The sequence below is a fragment of the Phocoena sinus genome, chromosome 15 (assembly GCF_008692025.1).
Source record: "Phocoena sinus isolate mPhoSin1 chromosome 15, mPhoSin1.pri, whole genome shotgun sequence".
NCBI classification, from domain to species: Eukaryota; Metazoa; Chordata; class Mammalia; order Artiodactyla; family Phocoenidae; genus Phocoena; species Phocoena sinus.
The window spans coordinates 72269332-72294282 of record NC_045777.1 but is presented as its reverse complement, the minus strand read 5'-3'; the positions used below and the strand labels follow the sequence as shown (position 1 = coordinate 72294282).

General features: G+C 50.5%; 2 protein-coding genes across 6 annotated transcripts; one reads left to right on the top strand and one right to left on the bottom strand.

The window, feature by feature from the left end:
* Positions 1-1403: 1403 nt before the first annotated feature.
* On the bottom strand, positions 1404-6441 carry PRR14 (proline rich 14). 5 transcript variants are annotated; one of them, XM_032607039.1, is made up of 12 exons: positions 6318-6441; positions 5451-5522; positions 5158-5326; positions 4394-4515; positions 4132-4321; positions 3802-3845; positions 3490-3599; positions 2601-3189; positions 2389-2464; positions 2221-2312; positions 1877-1948; positions 1404-1786 (listed from the first exon to the last, which is right to left on the bottom strand). In XM_032607039.1, exons 2-12 carry the CDS (start codon positions 5471-5473, stop codon positions 1507-1509), a joined length of 1767 nt encoding a protein of 588 aa, XP_032462930.1. In that variant the 5' UTR covers positions 5474-5522; positions 6318-6441; the 3' UTR covers positions 1404-1506. The 5 variants fall into 5 exon arrangements, with proteins under 5 accessions (XP_032462930.1, XP_032462933.1, XP_032462932.1 ...); XM_032607042.1 differs by having other exon boundaries at positions 2419-2464; XM_032607041.1 differs by having other exon boundaries at positions 2395-2464; positions 6318-6440.
* LOC116740487 lies at positions 5591-20567 on the top strand. Its single transcript, XM_032606129.1, has 6 exons — positions 5591-5611; positions 5668-5937; positions 6379-6465; positions 6555-6606; positions 19624-20013; positions 20227-20567. Exons 1-6 carry the CDS (start codon positions 5591-5593, stop codon positions 20352-20354), a joined length of 948 nt encoding a protein of 315 aa, XP_032462020.1. The 3' UTR covers positions 20355-20567.
* The last annotated feature ends 4384 nt before the right edge of the window (positions 20568-24951 follow it).

Sequence of the window (24951 nt, the reverse complement as noted above, 5' to 3'; positions counted from 1 at the left end):
AAGTGTACGTCAAGACGAAGGGCGGAGTCAAACTGGGGGAGTGAGTAATATGTAACCGCCCTCAAATCTTGGATTGGGTATGTCAGATTAGCTCCGCCCTTCATCAAGTCTTGTGACTCGACTGGTTAGAAGTAGGTGCTTGGGGCGGTTCTCCAGATGACCCCGCCTCTTCCTGCTCTTCGTTCATTGGCCCGTCTCCTGACGGCGTCAAGGCGAGGATCTGGATGTAGTGCGCGAGGCCTAGGGGACGGTTGGCCGCTGGGCGGCGCGCGGTCGCGGAAGGTCCCAGTCGACAGCCAGCAACGGCTTCTCTCCCTTTCCGCTGCTTGGCTTAGCCCACAGGCAGCCTGGCTTCTCGCGCACGCGCGTGGTGATACCACGATCCGGCTGGCAGCTCAGCGGGATCCCCCGCCGTGCGTGGTGGCTAGAGCACGGGGCGCGCTTTGAGAGCGCCAGCCGCGCGGGAAGGAAACCGCATCCCGTTTATCGCTCGGTGCAGTGGGAGAGTGCTGGCCTGTGGTCTCCGCGTGCTAACAGGAAAAAAACAGTGCCGGGCACCTCCTCACATATTAACTCATTTGACAATTAGGAGTATCTTAGGAAAGTACTGCTATCGGCCCCATTTTACAGATGGAGAAGGGAATTGATGCACATTTAGTTTCCTAACCAAGATTTGGACTCAAGAAGCTTAGCTCCAGGCTGTGCTCTTTACCACTGCTCTGTTCTGCCTCTAAGTTATGAAAGATGTAGAGTGCCGCTTGTGTCCTCTGGTTGCCTGGGTTACCCTTTTAATGTGGACATTACACTGACAGTCAACTTGCTTTTCTTATGTATAAAATGAGTATAATTCTCACAGGGCTATGTGTAGGTCAATTACCTGTGACAGGTTGTTGTAGGTGCTTAATTACAGCTGATTACTCTTAGCTCTTGAATCCAGCAGCAGGTTCCTGGCCTGCGTGTTAGGAGGAACTCAGGACCATCTTGAACAAGGCCTTAGTCCACTCTGGGACTTTCAGTCTCCTGTTTTTTGCCGCGCTGCGCATCTTGCGGGATATTAGTCCCCCGACCAGGGATCAAACCCGTGCCCCCTGCAGTGGAAGCACGAAGTCCTAACCACTGGACTTCCAGGAAATTCCCTCGGTCTCCTCCTTGATGTAAGTGAACTGAGAGAACCCTGACCAGGGTCACATTAGCTTCTGGAGCATACTCAGAAGTATCCCTCCACATAGGAAAATTCTCAAATCAAGAGGGTATCTCCAATGACCATTCCTCTACCCCCTCCCTATATCCAACCTTCATCATCTTCCCTGGTCCCTCCCGTTTCCTAGTTTCGGGTGCCAAAGTAGAAACATCAGCCAGTACTGCCAGTTAATCTCAAACTCAGCTAGAGACATACAAAAGAATCAGAAACATATCGAAAACTTTACTAGAAACACAGAGAAAAAAATATAACTGTCTCAGAGACTTCCCCTCCCTCCAGGATGGATGGACAAACAGATGGAGCTTCTAAGTCCGATGGGGCCGCTCTCGATCCCCTTCCTCCTCCTCCAGGAGCAAGGCATCCAGCTCCTGCAGTCGCTGCTGCAGCAGGGGTCCTACATCTGGGCTGGGGGCCAGATTGGGAGTAAGGGTCCTGCCAGCTGCAGCCCGGGCCCCGCGAGATGGCCGCCGGGATCGAGGAAGACTACTGTCCCGAAACTCTACAGTTCGCCGGAGCTTCCTTGAGCTGGTGAAAATCAGAGTCCCGTTGCGCTCCCGGGGTTCCTCAAAGATGGTCTCAAAGGTCCTGGACCAGGCAGGGAGGAGTGCTGGTTACCAGCACGCCCCCTGGTTCCAGATTTCCCTCTGTCACCCCCAAGCTTTCAAAGTTTCTCACCTCCTGGTTGTGGGTGACTGGTAATTCTTGTTGGTGTAAATTTCTTCCAAGCTGAACTCCTTCTTGTTCAACCTGTGAGCAAAGAGGAGCAGAGGCCTCTAAGAAACCTGGGGCCAGTGGGCCTGGAGAAGGGATAATCAAGGCCTGGTCTGTATTTCAGTTTCTAGGACATGCCAGGAGTGCTGCCTGAGGCAGACAAATGGTTCTAAGCATAAACCATGTCCAGACCAAATTGACTCCTCCAAGCTGGACTGTGCTCCCTGAGAGGAGATGAAGCCACACTCAGGGGATCTGAGCCTACACCTGTTTGGCCAAGGCAGCTCCATGCACAAGAAGCCTCTCACCTGATTGGTCGAGGCAGCCCCATTGGTGTAAGGTTTGGTTGAGAACGGGCCGGTGTCCTGCGTATTCTGAATCGAGAAACCTTTCCCATGGTCTGCAAAAACGGGGCAGAGTGTAAAAGTGCAGCATGGGCTCAGGCTCCCACTTGTCTCCTCCCCCTTCATCTGTACCTCTACCTTGGTCTTGGGGTCTGAAAGCACCTGGTCTTCTGAGGCCCTTGGCTCCTTCCTCTTGGTTGAGCTCAACCTGCAGAGAAGGTCAAAGCTCAGGGCCAAACAGCATTCACAGCAACATCCCCATCTCCTGCCCACTGGATACTAGGGAAGGAGGCTGGGCCCAGACTATGGCCAGAGCTTTAAGGAGGGTTTATCAAGAGCACTACCTGGGTTCTGCAGGTTCAGAGAAGGAAGAAGTGGACGTGGTAGACGAGCAAGATGTGACGAGGGGAGGAGAGCCTCCCACTCCTCCAAGAGGGAAGACCTCTTTCCGGAGACAGGGCCGAGGGGGTGGCGGGGCTCGGGCCATCTCTCCACCACCCACAGTGTGCCGCCGAGGCCGTGGCCGGCTTGGGTGGGGTGGAGCAGGGGGCCAGCTGCAGGTATCTGGGCCAGGGGGCCCCAGATCAGGGCAGGAGTGGCTTCGGCCCAGAGAGGGCTTAGGGAGAGGTGCTGGGGGATTCTGGTCTTGGGCCCGCCATTGGCGGATAGGGGGCCGGGGACTGACAGATGCAGTGCCCTCAGCAGCCCCAGACTGCTCGGCCTCTGAGATGGCAATCTTCAACTCCAACTTCATGGGGGGTGATGGGGGCGGGGGCCGTGGGGCTTTGTTGGGTGTGAGGAAGATGTCAGCAAAGCTCTCCAGCTTGGAGCGGACGGAATGGAAGAGGGGGGCCAAGCCCCAGGGACTGAGGCGGGGGCGTAAAAGGCTGGATGGCGGTGGGGTCGATGGGAGCTCCAGAACAGGATCTGGGGCTGAGGAAAGGAGAGGGTCAGGTGGGTATTCCTCAGCTGCAGGTGTCTAAGCCCCACTTCAGTAGCCTTAGTCCCTCCCCAAACACTAATCTTTGCCCACAGAGGAATAAGCCCATCCCTAAAATACCAAGCCCTAAATTCAGAAGTTAAGCTTCAGGTCTCTGAAGTCTAAACCCCATCTTCATACACCAAGCTCTGCCCCGGGAGGGGGTTAAGCCCCATCCCCAACTCGTCACCTCACACTTCTAAGCTCATCTAGAATGTTCCAGAACCCCAAGTCTCATCCATCTGAGTCCTTACCTGGTGGTGGGCTCTCCAGAGGGTTTGCAGACAGGGCAGATGGCTGGAATGAGGGTTCCACGTCCCTGGGTGGAGGCTTTGGCTGGTGAACCATCATCCTTGGCTCAGTTCTGGGGTGAAGTGGCAAGTAAAAGGCTGAGGAAGCTTCCAGATTCAGATCCCACCTGAGCCAGCACATCCCCTGTCCCTTAAGCCTTCTGAAAGTGCTACAAGGAAGGACTGGACATGTAAATTCTGATGTCCCTAGCTCTGGCTGCCTGGATAATGGCTGTTGCCTGCACATCTTGATAATCCCTTCCCCAGCCCTCTCACCTTCTCGCTGGGACGGTGAAGTTGGGAGTCTCATCGGCAAAGCCCTGGATATAAACAGGGGATGGTTGTGAGGAGGCAGGGAAGCCCCCTGTGGTCTCCGTAGCTTCCCACATCCCGACTCTCTCGGTCTCCAGATTCCTGCCTGGGTTCACACTAAAGACTTTTTCATATAGGTCTTTGCTCAGACAGTGTCTTCCGCCCTAAAATGCTGTCCTCCTTGCTCTGAGCAAAATCCACCCCAGACACAGCCCTCCTACCCCTGTCTTCTATGCCCACTGGCATGCCTGCCCCCAGCTGAACTCCTGACATCTTTCCCTGAAGTTTCCATACCTCTGCTGGGGGTCTGGAGCTGGCAATGTCCTCTAGCATCACCACCAGAGTGGGCTGGGGGGCCTGGTCCACCTTTTGTGAAGGGCCCTCCTCTGGGCCAGGTGTTGTCCTTGATCGCCGCCTCAGTGTGGAAGGGGGCCGATGCACACGGCTCAAGGGCTCTCGGCATAAGTGCAGTGGGTCGGGAGGCCTAGAGAGGGACCAGGAATATCAGTGGGGCTCAGCTGTGTTCCCAGCTTACCCCCCATCCTGCCATGCTCACCTGGCTTGTGGGGACCACGTGGCCTGTCGGGGTGGTGAGGCAGGTGGATGGCTGTGGACAGAATCCCGACGGTTGCTGCAGTGCCGTGGGGTGGAGATCTCCTCTTGGGGCACGAGGGGGACCTAGGGGAGGAGGAAGTGTCAAGAGCAAGGTGATGGAATGAGGCTGGACAGGACCTCCCTGTGCCTAACAGTGCCCTATGCCACAAAAATGACACAAATCGTGGCTAGAATTCATTCAAGATCCCCAAAGAAGAGGTCAGTGATGGCCCTCAATTAAGGACCAGATATGACAGTGTCCTGAGCTGCTGGTGTGGGAGCTGGATAATGTCACCCAGGCTATTTGAAGAAATGAAAAGGAGAGGGTGACCTGGAGTGAGTCACTGCCCTATTTGGGGCCTCAGTTTTTCTAATCTGTGCAATGGAGCCAAAGTCCTCAGCCTGCTTCCCAAGGATTGCCTAGAAGTTGGCCTGGGAAGAAAGCAGAAGGGTTTCTCATACTTAAGAGTTGTAGGGATGTGGTTTCAGCCCAACAGAGTTGGTAGTGGGGAATGGGCACTGGAGACACTGCCCAATTCCAGGCTGGAGTGAGAGCCAAGGAAAAACAAAAGACAAAAAAAAAAATCTAGCATTAGGGAGGCTGCCTGATGGACGAGTGTGAGTGTGAGGTGTTTGGACCTCAGTTATCCTCACTAGTGATCTAGTTTGACTTTGGTACTGAGGGGACCTGAGGGAGAAGGGGGCCTCTCAGTTCAAGGGGCTCACCATGTGGGCAGCCATGACATCTTCCAGGACCACGGCCAGGACCCGCCGAGAGGCTTTTTCCAACGGCGAAGGGGCCCCGAGGGGCTGCAGCTTCGGCCGTTTGGGGCTCCTGGCTCCCCATAGCGCTCGAGCCAGGGGCTGGCGGCACAGACCCTGCCGGCCAGGAGGGCTGGAGGATGAGAGAAGCAGAGGACGGTCGCCTGAGCCTGTTGTTGGCTCTGTGGTTTCCCCGGTACGGCCACCAGGCTCCCGGTTTCCCGGGCTCAAGACAGGCGGGCGGGGTGCGCTCTCACCTGGAGTCCCCGGGCAAGTCCATGGGGGAAGCGGCGGCTCCGGGGAGTCCCTGGGGGATCCCAGGCTCCAGCCTGGGGTGGGGGGGGGAGCGGGGGAGCCGGGAGTGAAGGCCAGCCCCTCCCGTGGGGCTCCGCCCTTCATGGTCCGCCCGCGGCTCCCGGTAGCTCACGGTCCGGAGCCCTGGGGCGCGTAAGGGCGCCCCCGCCTGGCTGCCAGGAACGGGTGTCTTCCCGCTGCCGCCGCAGCGACCAGCGGATCACTCGCGCCCTGTCTGGGCCGCGAAAACCTGGATTGCTGCGGCCCCCGTTCTCCCACGGCCCGAGCCTCCTGGGGCCTTTGTCCCTGCAGATTCCGCCCGGAGATTTCCCCGGGATCAGCAGGGATCCCGGTCCTCGGAGGTTCAGTTTCCGCCGAAACCCTCTTCAATTCTCATCCACCCCCAGCGAGTGGCCGAGGACTCCGAAGCAATACTCCCACACGCCGACGGTTCCCCACTCCCACTAGATCCCCTAGACTAGACCCCCGCGGAAAGACTCCTACAGCGCGGTTCCTCCAAACAGACGCCGCGCGAGGATCCTCCTCTCCCTGTGAGCTTCGGCTCCTCAAAGCTCCACTCAGACAGGGGCGGCCCGAGCTTGAGCATCAGGAACTCAGTCCGGATCCCTGGGGATCCACTGTCAAGCAGATACCCCCCCCCTTCACTCCAATCCCGGGAGGTCCCGCCCACAGACCCCCTCCCTCCGCCCTCCCCTGATCCCCGCCCAGCTCTCTCCCCAGCCGGGGACCAGATGGTTCAAAAGTTTCTTTCCCTCCCTCCTCCCGCCCTCTCTGCAGCCGTTCGGTGCCCTCCCCCGCGCGCCGCTCACCGCCGCCTCCCGCGGATCCCGGGTCTTCGACGGCTCCCACCTCCGGCTCCTTTAAAACTAGCCTTACCCAGCACTGCCCAACCGCCGAGGGCCTTCTTCTCGAAGCCCTGGGGCACCGCCCAATCGCCGGTCCCCGTCTTCCGGGGTGGTGAGAAACTAAGTGAAGCCGCCTGGCGGCCATCATCCCTAGGGGCAAGGAGCCAAATTTGGCAGCGCCGCCATTATAATTGAGGGCAGATTGCGCTGAACCAGATGAACCGAAGTAGACCGGACGGCGTCATCTTCTCCGGTCAGTGAGTGGCCGAAGACTATGGCAAGTTTCTCGAGCTATTGAGGCAACTGTCCTGAAGCTAGGTTGCCGCCACGTTTTTTAAGGGCATCTTCCGGTTCTTTCGTTTTTAGGCCAATAAACGTGAACTGAGTGCTAACGATATGTGAAATTCCCAATTTCCTAGAGAGGCCCCATTGAGCCCGTTTCCAGTACCATCGAAGGCTCCTGAACCGGGTTCCCACGTTGCAGGGAAGAGTTTGGCTAGGGCTGGTGCCGCCTCAGGCTCCTTTGCTCGCACGGTGGCGTGGAGAGACTGGGCTCAGTCAAAGTGGGGAAGAGGGTGGGGCATTGAGCTTCACTTTACCCGAGTGTTCTATAGAGGGCTCAGTACAGAGGCGTCATTGCAGGAGACCAGTAACCACCTTGGTGTGCTTGATGGCTCCGCTTTTCTCTGGTGCTCCCACGAGCCCTCTTTCAAGAGGGGCCTGGCTGATGGGGTGTGTAAATAGTCCTTAGTAGTAGGGGATCGGGGATGGAATCCTGCTGCTTAGAGAGGCTGCGTCACGGAAATTTTATACCAGGAGCCTGCTGTTGGTGGGGAGGTAGTGGGCATGTACTGGCTTCTTGTACTGTGAAGGCGCCCTCACTGCCTAACCAAAGCCCATGCCTCCACTAGTTCTCCTTCCCCAGGATTCCCTGGTCCAAACTAGTACTCTTCTTTTTTTTCTTTATTTAAAAAAATTATTTATTTTTGGCCGCGCTCCCAGGGCATGCGGGATCTTAATTCCCCGACCAGGGATCGAGCCCCTGCCCCCTACAGTGGAAGCTGGGAGTCCTAACCACTAGACCGTCAGGGGATTCCCTAGTATTTATTTTCTTGATAGAACAAAAAAGCCTGGAGGCTAGAATCCTGGGTCTGAGATGAAGGTGTGGAGTGACCTACTCAGCCCAGCATAATTCTCTTTTATGGGATTGAGTGATAAGAGTAATGATCCAGAAAGGAAGATATGGAAAGAACAGCATCGGTAAGAGTTGGTGTGGAAAATGAAGACTCCCGACTCTAACCAAGGACTCATCCAGATAGGTCTCTGGGACTACAGTGACTCTCTGTAGCACAAGGCCTGCTGGGGCCTCTGGAAATGCATGGTGAGACTTCTGGTGCGAATAAGCAACAGCTCTTCCAACTAGAAGTGTTCTCTCTCCCCGCTGGAGCAGGGCCGGCTACACAGGTGCTTGAGGATGTTCCCTGCTGGTATGGTGATGCTTCCAGCTGTGAGTAGAGATCCCTCTCAACTTTGATGAGTTGAGAGGGCCCCTGTAGGCTTTCACTTTCCTGCTTAAATACACAGGTGTTTCCCAGACTCCAGGGCAATGAAAACCTTTCAAGGGCCGAGCAAGCCTGATCTGAGTTTTGAGGGCAAAGGAAGTAGCCTAAAGAAAAGGCCTGAGAATCTGGCGGGGAGGGCCCAGCCCTATGATCCTAACTTGGGGTGCTGGAGTTCATCAAATTGAATAAGGTGGACTGCGGTTTCTTGGCCCTCAGCCCAGGCCAGCAGTGACGAGCCTTCACACCCTCACGGCCTTGCCTCTGGAAATAACCCTAGAGGGAGGATTTCCAGTCACCTCTTTGTGACTACCATTTCAAAAACTCTTACCTTATCCACCACCTGTGTACACACCCCAGGCGTGGCCAATGTGTGCTGATCCAGTGGCAAGAGGCCTCACCCAGCCTCCTACGGGACAGGTGATGTGGCTGGAGATTGGCACATCCGTGTATCTATTCTTAAGAAACTCTGGACCCCTTTAGGCTCTGGGCTCACATCTGCTTAACTGTTCCTGGCCTTAGAGGTCTCATTTGTAAAATGGGAACAATAAACCCTGTCATGCCTGCCTCAAAATAGAAGATCAAGTGAGAAGGCACATCTGAAAGTGCCTGATAAGTAAGTTAAGTCTCAGGCTGCAGGTAAAAAGAGGATGATAAAAACTGCCGCTTTCCCTCAGAGTGCTCTATCCCTTCTGGTCCTCAAGCCAGCTGCTCTGCTCAGTATCTTTCTCTGTAGAAGCCTCTAGCCTGAGCTCTAGATCAGCCAGGGAGGATTGGGTTGGGTTGTGGCTGCAGGGTGTTGAGATGGAGGGATGTTCAGTTATAGCCCTTTGCCAAGAACCACCCCAGAGAAATGACAGGAAGTCTTGGGTTTGGGTTGCTACTCTGGTTCGCATCAACCATTCAACAAAATTTCATTACCTGTGTGCCATGCTGTGGGAACAGACAGGTGCCTGTCCCTAGGAGTTTGGAGTTTATATGCCTGTGTACAAGGTTGCCGTTGCCTCTGCTGCTTCCCTCAGCCTCAGTCCCCTCCACCCTGAAGTATTTAGTCCACCAGGTGCCAGCACACTCCTGTCCAATTTAGTTCCCCTGGTGAGGAGCTTTCAAGACCACCTCTGGGGGCTCTTCCACTCTGGTCAGCTACTTGCTAGAATTTTTATTTATCTGGGAAAAGTGGTCCTGCCCATTGTCTAGCTCGTCTTCCCCAGTCTAGAACCATCTGCCACCACTACTATCCTCACCTCCTTTTATTTTTTATTTATTTGTTTTTTAAGTGGGTATGATAGGCAGGTGTCAAGTTTGGAGGAACTGAATGGTAAAGTGATAGGGCCTGGACTTCCCTGGCGGTCCAGTGGTTAAGACTCCTCACTTCCCCTGCAGGGGGCATGGGTTCAATCCCTGGTCAGGGAACTAAGATGCCACTTACCCCACAGTGCGGCCAGAAAAAAAGTGATAGGGCTTATGGTGAGGATGTCAGGGGGAGGAAGAACATTGGGAGGATTAGAGAGAGAGTCAAGAAGTGTAAAGGGAGCTACCTATTAGTATCTGAAACAGATGTATGTCACTGTGCCAATTATTCATTTATTACCTCTTGGAAAAAAATTCATTCTTTTTGCCTGCTGTGTGAAAATGGATCTGGGCCCTTTAACTACTTTTTCTTTCCCAGCTGGTACAATGAATGTTTTGTCAGTAGAGAGTTGGGGAGACGTTGCAGGAAGGAAGGGCTTTGCTTCCTGGTTCCCATGAGCCCTATTGGCAGGCTCCTGAAGTATGTAGTGGTCAGCGGCACCCAGATGCCAGCAGCTTCCCCTGGTGCACCCCTTGGACAGTTCAATGGTGCAGTGCCTCTGGTGAGACACCTTCCCATGAACAGTTTTCCCTGGCACCCTAGAGGGAAGATTTCCAGCATGTTCCACCAGGGTGACACTCCAGTGACTTCTGTGTTCTCCACCCAAAATTCTGGATCTCAGCTCCAGGGAGGCCCAGGTACAGGCTCTTTCTTAGGTGCAGTATCTCCGGCTGAGGGGTAGTGGCTGCTCTTATAGCTGCTATTCCTGCATTCTTTAGAATTCTCTTTCCTTCTTACTATCTATAGCAGGCGGAATTGTGTCCCTCAGAATTGTGTCCCAGTTCCTGTGACTGTGACCTTATTTGGAAATAGAGTCTTTGCAGACATAATCATTGAAATCATACTGTATTTGGTTGGGCCTCAATCCAATTACTGGTGTCCTTGTAAGAAGAAGGAAGTTTGGACACAGACTTGTGGAAAGGAGAAGGCCATGTGAAGACACACAAAGAGACATGCAAGAAGAATGCCATGTGGTAACAGAGGCAGAGATTAGAGTGATGCATGTACAAATCTAAGGAATGCCAGAGATCACCAGCAAACCACCAGAAGCTAGGAAGAGGCACAGAAAGATTCCCCCTAGGGTCTCAAAGGGAGTATGGCCCTGCTGATGCCTTGATTTCAGGATTCTAGTCTCCAGAACTACGAGAGAATAGATTTATGTTGTCTTAAGGCACCCAATTCGTGGTAATTTGTCATGGCAGCCCTAGGAAACTAATACATAATCCAATCCCTCATTTCTCTAATTCCCTTTTTTAGTTGATCATTCTTTTTTTAAAAGTATTTTTAAATGTTATTTATTTATTTATTTGGCTGAATCAGGTCCTAGTCATGGCACACAGGATCTTCGTTGCCGTGCGTGGGCTTTTCTCTAGTTGTGGTGCATGGGCTCCAGAGCGTAGAGGCTTGGTTGCTCCAGAGTGCGGGGGCTTAGTTGCCCCGTGGCATGTGGGATCCCAGTTCCCCATCCAGAGGCTGAACCCATGTCCCCTGCATTGGGAGGGACCACTGGACCACCCGGAAAGTCCCGATGATTCTTTTTTTTGGCTGCGCCGCATGGTTTGCGGGATCTCAGTTCCCTGACCAGGGATTGAACCTGGGCCACAGCAGTGAAAGCCCAGAATCCTAACCACTAAGCCACCCCAATTATTGGGGACTCCCAATAATTCTGTTTAATAAACTTCTGCTTGTTGAAATTGCTATGTGGATTCTCCCAATTGTACCCACACTTATACCATCACCAACAAAAATACTAGTGTTTTAGCACTAAAGAAAATGGAATATATGAATCTTGAAAGTTCCTACTGTAATTACTATGCAGATATTTCAGAGAGTAGGCCATTTTTGAGAGAGGTTTAAAATCTGCATTGCAGACATATTCCTTAAATGCATTTTGAATGCTCCTATCGCACCTGAGAAAAAAATAATAAATGAGAGCAGATGGTGCCTGTGAGGACAGCTGGCTCAACTGAAGTGGAGAAAGTTGGGCTAGACAGCTGCCATGTTATCTAAAGACCATTCCTGACATCCTGTGGTTTCAGGTGGAGGCCAGCTCTAGACAACACTCAGAAAACAAGTCCAGGTAGAAGTTTCTAGAAATGACTGTACCTGATACTATAGGCTGAGAAGGCAGAGGGGCAGTGGTAACAGTGGCAATGCCGAGGCAGGGAGGTCCACGACACACACAAAATACATTCACCTGGCTATGACCTTTCCTCCAGAGAAAGAGGCCTAGACATGAGAGGCAAGGGCCCTGGCTGGTCAAGAAGGCTCTAGGGCTTCCCTGGTGGTGCAATGGTTAAGAATCCGCCTGCCAAGGCAGGGGACATGGGTTCGAGCCCTGGCCCGGGAGGATCCCACATGCTGCAGAGCAACGTGGCCCATGCGCCACAACTGCTAAGCCTGCGCTCTAGAACCCACGAGCCACAACTACTGAAGCCTGTGCTCCTAGAGCCCATGTTCCACAACAAGAGAAGCCACCGCAATGAGAAGCCCGCGCACCACAACGAACAGTAGCCCCCACTCACCGCAACTAGAGAAAACCTGTGCGCAGCAAAGAAGACCCAACGCAGCCAAAAATAAATAAATCAATAAAAAAAGAAGGCTATAAATATGGGATGACATGTCCATTTATTTGCTAAACACATTTTTAAAACTCAAACCACATGCCAGACACAAAAAATACTGTGGTGAGCAAGACAGTGAGAGTTCTTGTCCACAGAGAGACAAGTAAACAGACCAGGGCGTAGTGAGATAAATGCTAAACTCAGCTTATATGCAGGTTCCCAAAAGTGCACATAAGCAGAGCTAGAGAAACCTCAGAGAAGGTGATGAATCATCTAAGAACTGAGGGAAAGGGGGTCGGTGGGGAGACTGTGCATGGGTCATCCCAACTGTGCAAAGGACCAGAGGACAAAACTCAGGAGGCTGCAAATAATTGGGTGTCAGCCTCTCAGAACTAATGCATGCCTTTTAGAATAAATATGTTGGGGCTTCCCTGATGGCGCAGTGATTAAGAATCCGCCTGCCGATGCTAGGGACACGGGTTCGAGCCCTGGTCGAGGAAGATCCCACATGCTGCAGAGCAGCTGGGCCCATTCGCCACAGCTACTGAGCCTGTGCTATAGAGCCTGTGAGCCACAACTACTGAGGCCCGTGCGCCTAGAACCCGTGCTCCGCAGCAAGAGAAGCCACCACCATGAGAAGCCCGTGCGCCACAACGAAGAGTAGCCCCTGCTCACCGCAACTAAAGAAAGCCCATGCACAGCAACGAAGACCCAATGCAGCCAAAATTAAATTTTTTTAAAAATAAAAAAAAAAACAAACATTTTCCCAAGGTTCGGGCATCCAACCTCTTTTCCTTGGTTCCAACTGTCATTATATCCTCTAGGCCAGTGATTCCCCACTTGGGGGGGTGACTCCCCACTACCCCACCCCTCAGGGGGTGTTTGGCAATGTATAGAGACATTTTTTGGTTGTCCAGCATGGGGGTGGGGGTGGGGGGGAACGGAAGGTCCAGGGAGGGGTATGTGTGCGCTACTGACATCTAGTGGGGTAGAGGCTAGGGATGCTTCCACTAAACATCCTACCATGCACAGGACAGCGCCTCACAACAAAGAATTCTCTGACTCAAAATATTAATAGTACTGCGATTGAGAAATCCTCCTCTAGGCCTGCACATCTAACTGGCTGCTAAACATTTTCACATGGTTGATGAGCTGAGAGCTTCTTATTTTTTTCTAGATATTTTAGTTGACTATTCAACTACACTTTACTCCTGTTGCTAGCATATGACCTAAAATCCTGTTACCCGAGTCCTTCCTTCTCATGGTTTTCCCATGCCAGTCCCGAGTCTATTATGTACCTGTAGTTTAGGACAAATCCATGGGGGAAAAAAACATGCAAAGTCTCTCTCCTCAAGGAGCTTACCTTCCAAAGCGGGAGAATGGACAATTTCTAATCGACATAGATAAGGGATCCTTCCTTATCTATGGATAATGGGTGGGCCCAGGGGTATCAGCTGTCTTGCTCAAAACCAGCCAGCCCTGCTCAGTGAAAAAGTGTCCCTTGTCCTCTACCATGCTCAGAATGCCCCGTGGACATGCGTGTAGGTGAAAACAGGTTTGTAATTATCTGAGTACAGAACCTATATTTATTTTATATAGAAGCACGAACTTACAAGTACAGTTTTAATCCTGACTTTTCCAGAAAGGCCTGTATAAATGGAGGAAAGACTGTATTTTGTTTTGTTTGGAACTTTGCCAAGAATTATTTGCCATTTTGGAAAATCATTGCACAGATGGCCACACTTGAATTTGAATCAGCAACACAACCCATCTGTGACAGCCTGAGTTTGTAGCTGCTGTGTTCATAGAAATCCTATATGTAGTGCAAGCATATTTCCATATGATTGCTTCACTAAATCCTTTGGCAAAGCCCTGCCCAAGCATTTACATATTGAGATATACATTACTTTTTTTTAAAGAATAATATAATACACGAAAGTGCACAAATCTTAATGAACCTCAATGTTCTTATTAAATAGAGACCACAGTCCCTACCCTCACATGGAGCGTTGATCAGGGTTAGATGATTCTAAGAAGGTGGTTGTGCACCTGGGGCAATGTAGAAGTTCCACAAAGGTGCTCAGCTCCCTACTGGCTTCTTTCAGGACAGGAACCCAGTTAATTTTGCGGCCAGGACGCACTCTCCGAGGCCTTGTGGGTCAGCAGAACAGAAGGAGCTGAGGTGGAATAGCCCAGAGGACGCTGACCAATGCGGGCTCGCTACATGGTAACCTCCGGAGACTCCTGATCCTGTTCTTGCGAACCCGGCCTCCTGTCAGGCGTTACCTAGCAACAGCGTCCTAGAGTCTGGCCCAAGAGGCCAATCAGCACGTACTTAGTTATTTCCGTGATGGGAACAGTCCAGTCACCGGGCGCTGTCAAAAGCCACCTCCTCAAGCTAATCTCCGCAAGCACCAATGAGGGGTTAGGAATTTTAAGAGCTGGAGCTGAGTATTCGGAGCTGGCTCTTATTTGGTAAGACCAGCTAGGGGGAAAGAATGACCAGCTTCCGACTGCATCTGAATGATGGTTGTGAAGGCAGGTCGCCGCCATATTCTCTTAGGGCGTTTTCCGGTACCATTGTCCACTCTGAGTACCAGAGTGACCCATGACGTTGTGATTCCTCTGTTTGGGCCGCAGCTTGGCCCCACGCAAAGCCAAATCCGGGCTGGCTCAGACACCGGGTCTAGCAGGGCAGTGTCTCCTTGGTCCGGAAAAGAGAGTAGCTCTTGGATTGGGGCATCTAGGACCTGGGGACTGGAAGAATTCAAGCGCCGCCCTAGTCCCGTTCCCCATCTGCAGCCCAGAGCCTGGATCCGAGCCGAGGAGGCTGTGAGCTGTGTAACTTTGCCGCGCGGCGGAGTATTTCTTCTTGGAGAAGTGGTGAAATCCGAGGCGCAGAAGGGCCTTTTACCGAAAGTGATACTAGAGCCCTATGGCCACCTGAGGGCGCTCCGTGAGGCCCTTTAGTGGTCTCCCTTTGCCCATTTTTGCTCACTCTTTATTCATCTATTCACGATGTACGTAAGCCAGTTCTTGGGCTAGAACTGCAGATGCGGACTACTCAGGGCAAAATACCTGGAGCTGAGGGGAACAGAGGGGATAGTGGGCTGAGGCTTGGGGAGGGACTGTCCTAGAGTGTCTCTTGAAAGCCTTTTTTTTTTAAATAATTTACTATGACCATCTTGCTTTGTCTATGACTACAGCATAGTTTCTTTTTAAAACGGCTGTATTGAAATGTTATTCACATACCAAGTAATTCACCCATTTAAAGTGTAAAATTCAATGTTCTTTAGTATATTTAGAGTTATGAAACCATCACCACAATCAACTAAACACATTGTCATCACTCCAGAAAGAAACTCCCCAGCCATCACTCCCCATTCTCCTCTCCTCCATCCCCTGGCAACCACTGATCTACTTTATCTCTCTGTAGATTTGCCTTTTCTGGACATTTCATGTAAATGGAATCATAAGACATGTGGTCTTTTTTTATCCGGCTTATTTCACTTGGCATGTTTTTAAAGTTCATCCGTGTTATAACATGAATCATTATTTAGAATTTTTTAAATAGATTTTAGTTTTAGAGTAGTTTAGAGTTCACAGTAGAATTGAGCTGAATGTACAGAGTTCCCATATTCCTCTGCCCTCCCCCCAGCCTCCCCCACTATCAACAACCCATACCAGAGTGGCACATTTGTTACAATCTATGAACCTACATTGACTCATCATTATCACTCAAAGTCCATAGTTCACATTAAGATTCACTTTTGGTGTTGTACTTCTATGACTTTTGACAAATGCATAATGACGTGTATCCACCATTATTATAGTATCATGTGCAATAGTTTCATTACCCTAAAAATCCTCTGTGCTCCAACTATTCATTCCTCCTTTTCCCAACCCCTGGAAACCACTGATCTTTTTATTGTCTCCATGGTTTTGCCTTTTCCAGAATGTCATATAGTTGGAATCATACAATAATCACTTAGTAATATGCATTTGAGGTCTCTGCATATCTTTTCATGGCCTGAAAGCTCATTTCTTTTTAGCGCTAATATTTCACTGTATGGATGTACCACAGTTTATTTATCCATTCACTTACTGAAGGTCATCTTGGTTGCTTCCAAGCTTTGGCAATTATTATTATTATTTTTTTTTTTTTCGGTATGCGGGCCTCTCACTGCTGTGACCTCTCCCTTTGCGGAGCACAGGCTCCGGACGCACAGGCTCAGAGGCCACGGCTCACGGGCCCAACCGCTCCGCAGCATGTGGGGTCTTCCCGGACCGAGGCACGAACCCGTGTCCCGTGCATCGGCAGGCGGACTCTCAACCACTGCGCCACCAGGGAAGCCCACAAGCTTTGGCAATTATGAATACAGTTGCTGTAAACATCCGTGTGCAGGTTTTTGTGTGGACGTAAGTTATCAACTCCTTTGGGTAAATACCAAGAAGCATAATTGCTGGATCATATAATAAGAGTATGTTTATTTTTCTAAGAAATTGACAGTCTTACAAAATGGCTGTACTAATTTTTTTCAATGAATTCCTTAGGAGTTTGTATATCGTGTCACCTACATATAGCAAGAGTTTTACATCTCTCCAATCTGGATGGCTTTTATTTCGTAATCTTGCCTAATTGTTCTGCCTAGAACAGTATAATGTAACAGAATAAAATGGAAGTGATGAGAAAAAAATATATATATATATATTATAGTATGTAATAATGAGAATAATATTGGTGAATAGAATAGAAATGAAAAGAGTGGGCCTCCTTATCTTGTTCCTGACCTTATGGGAAAATCATTCAGTCTTTCATCAAGTTGAGGACTTTCCCTTTTATTTCTAGTTGTTGAGTGTTTTTATTATGAAGGGGTGTTGGATGTTGTCAAGTTCTTTTTGCATATCTGTTAAGATGATCCTATGGTTTTTGTCCTTATTTTATTGACATATGATGTATTACATGAATTGATTTTCAGATGTTAAATCAACCTTGCACGCCTGGGCTAACTCCCATCCAATCATGCTATATAATCCTTTCTGTGTGTTGGATTTGGTCTTCTCTTGTATTTTGTTAGGTATTTGTTTTTATTTTTATTTGTGGTAAAATTCACACAACATAAAATTTATCATCTTGACCATTTTTAAGTGTACAGTTCAGTAGTGTTAAGAATACTCACATTGTTGTGCAACCAATCTCCAGACCTTTCTCATCCTGCAAAACTGGAACTCTGTATGTAATAGGGAAGAACCTTTTGTATTCTATCACAAGTTAATCACTAAAGAGATGTTGCCTCTAAGCTTACATTATACATAGTGGCCCATCTCTGGGAACTCTGCTTGCCAGGTAATGAGCATTAAGCTAAATACCTTTGTTTAGCTCACAGAAAACATCCTGACCAGGCCCACCTGTGAATGACTGTGGGAGGAAGAAATTAACACATCCCCTTTGGAGGCAGATGGGAATCAGGAAGTATTTTGCTTTACTCCCTCCCATTTTTGTATAAAAGGAGCCTGAGTTGTAACTCAGGCAAGATGGTTCTTTGGGCACAAACCCACCATCTTCTTGGTCAGCTGGCTTTCTGAATAAAGTCGTTATTCCTTGCCCCAGCAACTCCTCTCTCAATTATTGGCCTGTCCTGTGGTGAGCAGTACGAGCTTAGACTCAGTAACATATACTTATTAAAAAACTCCCCGTATTCCCCTCTCCTCAGCCCATGGTAATCACCCAACCACCATTCTACTTTCTGTTTCTATGAAATTGGCTACTTTAGATACCTCATATAAGTGGAATCATACATATTTATCATTTTGTGACTGGCTTATTTCACTTAATGTCCTCAAGTTTCCTCCAAGTTGTAGCACATGTCATGTTTCCTAACTTTTCATGGCTGGATAATATTCAATTGTATGTAAACACCACATTTTCTTTATCCATTCATTGGTCCATGGACACCGGGGTTTCTTCCACCTCTTGACTATTGTGAATAATGCTGCCATAAACGTGTGTGCATCAATATCTCCTCAAGACACTGCTTTGAATTCTTTAGGGTATATACCCAAAGTGGAATTTTTGGATCATAAAGTAATTCTATTTTTAATTTTTTGATGAACCACTATAATGTTTTCCAGAGCAACTGCACCATTCTACATTCCCACCAACAGTGCACAAGAATTCTAGTTACTCCACATCCTCACCTGCACTTGTTGTTGTTGTTTTTTTTATAATAGTAGCCATCTTAATGTGTGTGAGGACAGTAGAGTTTTTTGACTATTGAAGACAGGCTTATCTAATCATCTGTTTTAAACACCTACTTTTAGTGCAATTTCTCTAGCTCTTTATGTTTCAGCCAGTTTTTTTCCCTTTCTTCTGTTTTTAATTAATTAATTATTTTATTTATTAATTTATTTTTGGCAGTGTTGGGTCTTCGTTGCAGGCTTTCTCTACTTGTGACGAGCTGGGGCTACTCTTCGTTGCAGTGTGCGGGCTTCTCATTGTGGTGGCTTCTCTTGTTGTGGAGCATGGGCTCTAGGTGCACAGGCTTCAGTAGTTGTGGCATGGGGGCTCAGTAGTTGTAGCTCACAGGCTCTAGAGCGCAGGCTCAGTAGTTGTGGCACATGGGCTTAGTTGCTCTACGGCATGTGGAATCTTCCTGGACCAGGGCTGGAACCCGTGTCCCCTGCATTGGCAGGCAGATTCTTAACCACTGCGCCACCAGGGAAGTCCTCGCTTTCTTCTTAATTGTTTCACAATGGTTATCTTTTTCTGTGCTCAACTCGGAGGTGAGAGACTATCTTATTCCCTGGGGTGTGTCACTGTGCCCTTCTCATGGTAGATTCCATATAAATCTTAACAGGTAAATACATTGGAAATACGACCATCATCTGAGGTGAAATATGCAAGAGGCCTACTGTCGTACTCTCAGATGCTTACAGAGGACACTACTAAGCTAGAAGTGAAGTCTGTACTGCATTATGATGCCTTTACTACCTGGGGGCTGCTGGCTCCACTGGGGGCTTTTCCAGTGCCCTAGGCAACTAGACCTGTGTGTATCTGTCTCCCTCAGTAGGTTGTAAGCACCACTTGGAGAAGGCACCCCTAGAGCCACCTCTTTCTGGTCCCAAGCATTATAGTTGGAGATGCCATGTTAAATCACTTCAGACATGGAGAGCCTCAGGTGCTCCAGGACTAAACCTTGAGTCAAGTCCAGTGGAGACCTAAGCATCTGGAAGGCTGTGGAGAGGAATGTAAGTAACCTCCACGGCCGAGGTCACTTTGAGTAGCTCCCTGCTCTCTACCCAGCGCCTACAACTGTGCTCAATCCAGTGGGTGCTTAATAAATGTTTGACCATCGTCCAAGTCTGGGTGTAAAGGCGGCAGGGAATCCTAGAGCAACGCAGACGAGGCTCTGGCGAGAGCGGGGCCGAGCGCCAGGCCAGGGAGGAGGCCGGTGCTGTGAACTCTTGGGCAGCAGAGCTGCGCCGCTGTCCCTTGGCACGTACACCCAACACAACACCTGCGGCCGAGCAGGTGCTGAACAGTGGCTGGCTGGGCCTCCAGGAAGATGGCCTGCCCTCAACTCTATTGCTGGCTTCCTTCCAACCGGAACGATTCTCTCAGACCCAATCAGGACACTGGCTCTTTGCCTTCTGCCGGACACCGCCCAATCACAGTGCGCGGGAGGGAGAAGGGCGTGAAGCTCAGCAGCGCCATGACACTTCAGGGCGAAGAGTTTAGGGCCCCGGCGCCGCCTAGCGGTGGGTGAGATTCAACCGCGCTTCCACTGCGCCCGAAGGCATCTTCCCAGGCTCTAACCCCGGTCCTTGCAGGACCCGTGAGAGTAACATCGGAGGGGTTTTCACTGGCCCCAGGAGAGGCTGGTCGCGGAGCCTTTCGGGCCTCCTCGGCGACGCTTTGCGTCCGAGCAGAGGCCGGCTTAGCCCCGCTGCGTCCAGAACCCGGCGCCCAGCGGCGAACCCGGGGAGAAGCTCTGGACCCACGGCGCTGCCCCCGGACCCGCTCCTTGCCGGCGGGCAGGGGGAGGCCTGGTCCGGGCGAGGGAGGCCGGGCGCCGTGAGCTTCGCGGACGTGGCCGTGTACTTCTTCCCGGAGGAGTGGGGGTGTCTGCGGCCCGCGCAGAGGGCCCTGTATCGGGACGTGATGCGGGAGACCTACGGCCACCTGGGTGCGCTCGCTGAGGCCCAGCCCTCCCCTTTAACCTTTTTCTTGTGACCGGGCGACCTTTAGGCTTCGGTCCGGGCGCGCCTGAGAGTGTGTCTATTGTTGGGACGGGTCTTCTCTCCGAGTGATCGGGAGGCTGCACCCCACCCCAGCAGAGGAAGCACCTTCTCTAGGCTCCATCCTCTCACCCTGTCCGCTGTTGGCCCTTCTCCCCTAGGATTTGCAGGTCCCAAACCGGCCCTCATCTCCTGGATGGAGGGAAGGAAGGAGGCATGGAGCTCGGAGGCCAAGGATCCCGAGGAGGGGCCGAGGGGCCCAGGATCTGGGATAGGTGAGGAAAACTGAGCTGAGCTGGAAGTCAGCCTCTCTTGGGAGTGAGCCAGGCGGCCCTTTCTCCCAGGAGCCCCTCCCGCTACCTTCCGCAGCCCTTCTCTTTAAAGACCCCAGTTAGTACGAATCCAGTGAACCCTCTCTTCCCAAATTCTCTTTACCACACCTGGCGTCCTCCTTGCCTTCAAGGGAAGCTGGTCCCACTGTCCACACTGTGGGTTTGGGGTGAGGCAGCTCTGTTGGGGATTGAGATCTTTTGCCTTCTTTCTGCTTAGAGCATTGCTGTCCAACAGAGCTTTCTTCAGTTATGAGAATGTGCTGTATCTCTGCTGTCCAACATAGAAGCCACTATCCACATGTGGCTATTTAGAACTTAAAATGTGGCTAGTGTGACTGAGGAAGGGAATTTTAACTTTTAGCTAATTTAAGCCTAGACACTGCCATGTTTCTGATTGGCCTTGCAGAGGGGCCAGTTCACTTTGTCAGGTTTCTTGGCCCACCCTTGCCTCTAAGGAAGTACCCTGCCATTTGAAGCTGCCTAGACCCCTCAATATAAGTAATTTAATGACTTGCCACCTTCCAATTAAGATGGCAACAGGTGTTTTTGTGTGCTTAAAAGGCACTGAGGTCTCAGTTTGAGAAATGGTTTCACTGAAATGCCCACATCTAAGGTCTTTAACCAGGGAGAGGTGTTAGCTTCCCTATGAAAAGAATTCAGCACTTTCTTATGAGAACACTATACAGTTTTGGAGGCCCTGAGTGAGGAAGAAGGGATGGTACTTTTCCTGAAAAGGGGAAACTTGTACCTGAGGCAGGTGGGGTATCTCTGGACGAGGGGGTCACACTCAGACCCCTGCGCCTTGGATGAATGGGTACTCAGTCTCATGTGCTGCTCCATCTCCATGGACAACTGCCTGCTTCCCAGAGAGAGAGAGCTATGTGGTTCACAGCACCCTGCAATCTTCCCCTGGATCCAGTGTGGCTGTTGATTTGAATAATTAGAGCACTGGCCACCCATAGAAGGGAGAAGTCCTATTCATGTCTGGACTGTGGGCAGCTCTTTGCGTTCCCCGCACTGTCAGATGCAGGTAGGTCCACTCTGGTTACCGTCCCCATGTTTATGGTCATGTGGCATCCACTTTTCCCAGAGGCCTCACTTGGGCTAGCACCAGCTGCTCCACGCAGGACACACCTGTGCCCTATGACCGCCACTTCCACTCAAACAGGTCCTCTACATCCACAAGTGCAGACGTACGTGCACAGATTGTGGGTGCCACTCTACATATGCCCATCCCCCCCACCCCCCAGCCAACATGGGCTCATGCATTGGGTAAGCACCGCCACTACTGCCTACAAAGTGCTTGCCAGGAAAACGTGCTCTGGCACCAGCTCACCCACACGGGAAGGAAGCCCTGCTGGTGTTGTGACTGGGGGCGGTGCTTCCGCCAGAGGCTTCCTTGGCCATTTACAGCCCTTACACAGGCAAGAAACGTTCTCCCTGCAGTTGGCATCTGCTTCTACTCCTCCCTCCTGCTCAGCCAAGAGCGCATCCACTCTGCTGAGAGGCCTTTTCCCTGCACTGAGAGTGGGGAAATATTCAAGAGAAAGTATGCCCTGAAAGCCAACCAGTGGACCCATCAGACAAACAGGGAGAGGCAAAGGTGTGGGAGAGCTGGGTAGTCCCTGTGCCAGGCTCCATCCCTGGGGATGAGGCCCCCCCAGTTCAAATCCACTATTTCTCAGACAGATTCCAGGAGTATGGGGCACCTGGGTCACATGCTGTGAAGGCTTATGATGGAAGATATCTCTTTTCCTCCGAGTGTTGGCCATGCAGGGTGAGCAGAGGCAGGAGACAGAGGAAAAAAAAGGGGGAGATGTACTAAATGATAAGGTGTGTGCGGGCCTTGAATTCCCCCTTCAGAGAGCAGGATATAGAAGTAATCAGGAAGGTGCCTGTGAATTACTTTACTTAGAAAGGGACAGGTTGGGGACTTCCCTGGTGGCGCACTGGTTAAGAATCCGCCTGCCAATGCAGGGGACACTGGTTCTAGCCCTGGTCCGGGAAGATCCCACATGCTGCGGAGCAACTAAGCCTGTGTGCCACAACTACTGAGCCTGCGCTCTAGAGCCCACGAGCCACAAGTACTGAGCCTGCGTGCTGCAACTACTGAAGCCTGCAAGCCTAGAGCCCGTGCTCCGCAACAAGAGAAGCCACCACAGTGAGAAGCCTGCGCGCAACGAAGAGTAGCCCCCGCTCTCTGCAACCAGAGAAAGCCCGCGCAGCAACGAAGACCCAACGCAGCCAAAAATAAAATAAATAAATTTATTATTTTTTTTTTTAAAGGGAGGGCTTCCCTGGTGGCGCAGTGGTTGAGAGTCCGCCAGCCGATGCAGGGGACGCGGGTTCGTGTCCCGGTCCGGGAGGATCCCGCATGCCGCGGAGCGGCTGGGCTCGTGGGCCGTGGCCGCTGGGCCTGTGCGTCCGGAGCCTGTGCTCCACAACCGGAGAGGCCGCAGCAGTGAGAGGCCCGCATACCGCAAAAAAAAAAAAAAAGAAAGAAAAGAAAGGGACAGGTTGGAACTAGCCTACATGAATCTGTTAAGGTAAATCCTTCAGGACTCATTACCTTCTCCCAGGATTAAGTACACTGCTTGCTCAAGTCTGGGTTTATGGCGCAATGACATCTTAGGCAAAGGTGAGGTTTGTCAGTCTATAAGGTGAAGTCCATGTGTACTAACTATAATCGGAAGTTGTACTTTCAGGCATTGCCCCTCACTGAGCATGAAACAAGGAGAAATTAATCTCGAAGACTTTCAAAACCCAATTTAGAGCTGCCAGTGCAACACAGGGGACATTCCAGGTTCAAATCTCATCCCTGCCTTTACTAACAGGTTCTGGGCAAGCTGCTCAACCTTCTGAAACGTCCTCATAATGACTCTGGAAGGATAATCATCCTCATAGGAACTCTGAAGATGAGTTTCAACTGAGATCATTTATATCAATTTCAACCATGCCATTTTTAAAAATAAATTTATTTATTTATATTTTTATTTTTGGCTGCATTGGGTCTTCGTTGCTGTGTGCGGGCTTTCTCTAGTTGTGGTGAGCGGGGGCTACTCTTCGTTGCGGTGCGTGGGCTTCTCATTGCGGTGGCTTCTGTTGTTGCGGAGCACGGGCTCTAGGTGCACAGGCTTCAGTAGTTGTGGCATGCGGGCCCAGTAGTTGTGGCTTGCGGGCTCTAGAGCACAGGCTCAGTAGTTGTGGTGCACGGGCTTAGTTGCTCTGCAGCATGTGGGATCTTCCCAGACCAGGGCTCGAACCCGTGTCCCCTGCATTGGCAGCTGGATTCTTAACCACTGCACCACCAGGGAAGTCCCTCAACCATGCCATTTTAAGTCTTCTGTCACTTATAGACATTGTTTTACTCTGATGCTTTTATAAAATGAAGATCTTCAAGGAAATTCATAAAAAGGACTTTTTGACAAATAAGACTTTTGATGACTTTTAGATCTTACCACTAAACTGGATAAAAAAATCACAAAACTCTAACAGGAAACCTGATGGCTTCTTCCAGATTAAAAGGAATTACATGGGACTGAATGAACTGATAAATATGATTTATAATTTTATGACTTTTTGTCTAAAATGTTACTGGCTGGCTTTTAATCTCTGTTTTCCAGAAAACCTTTCCTCTTATGCTATGACCTACAAAAAGTTGATAAAGTATACCTCTGTATTGTAAATGAAGATGAAACATTGCTCTTTTTCTCTCTGCCTGATCCCTCCAGAATTTGGCTTCTCTAGCTAGCTCCCCTCTGGACTTGATGGCTTCTTGCGACCAGGTTACAACTAGTTATACTAATCATTGAAATTTGTTCTCTTTATGTTGTTCTCAAATTGCTTATGCCTTGTGTCTCTCTCTGCTGTACTATGACCTTATTAATGTTACTAGCTATATTACTTATATCCTGTCTATTTTATAAGATTGTTACCTCTTGCATTACCTAATGTATCATCAGGCCTCCAACAAAATTAATGATGGCTAAATGTCTTGAGGCAATTGATCATATACATAACTCTATGTCAAATAATTTTAACAGGGCTTCCCTGGTGGCGCAGTGGTTGAGAGTCCGCCTGCCGATGCAGGGGACACGGGCTCGTGCCCCGGTCTGGGAAGATCCCACATGCCGCGGAGCGGCTGGTTCCGTGAGCCATGGCCGCTGAGCCTGCGCGTCCGGAGCCTGTGCTCCACAACGGGAGAGGCCACAACAGTGAGAGGCCCAAGTACCGCAAAAAAAAAAAATAAAATAATAATTTTAACAGTGAGACTCTAGATATGGAGAAGCAACAAGGGAAAACATTTCCTGGATTATAGGAATAGACTAGTAAAACACACGATCCAGAGAATTTTAGGTTATTAATAGGGCCCAATCCAAAAATAATACATTGGTGGACTTCCCTGGTGGCACAGTGGTTAAGACTGTGTGTTCCCAATGCAGGGAGCCTGGGTTCAACCCCTGGTCAGGGAACTAAGGTCCCACATGCATGCCGCAACTAAGAGTTCGCATGCCACAACTAAGGAGCCGGTGAGCCGCAACTAACGAGCACATC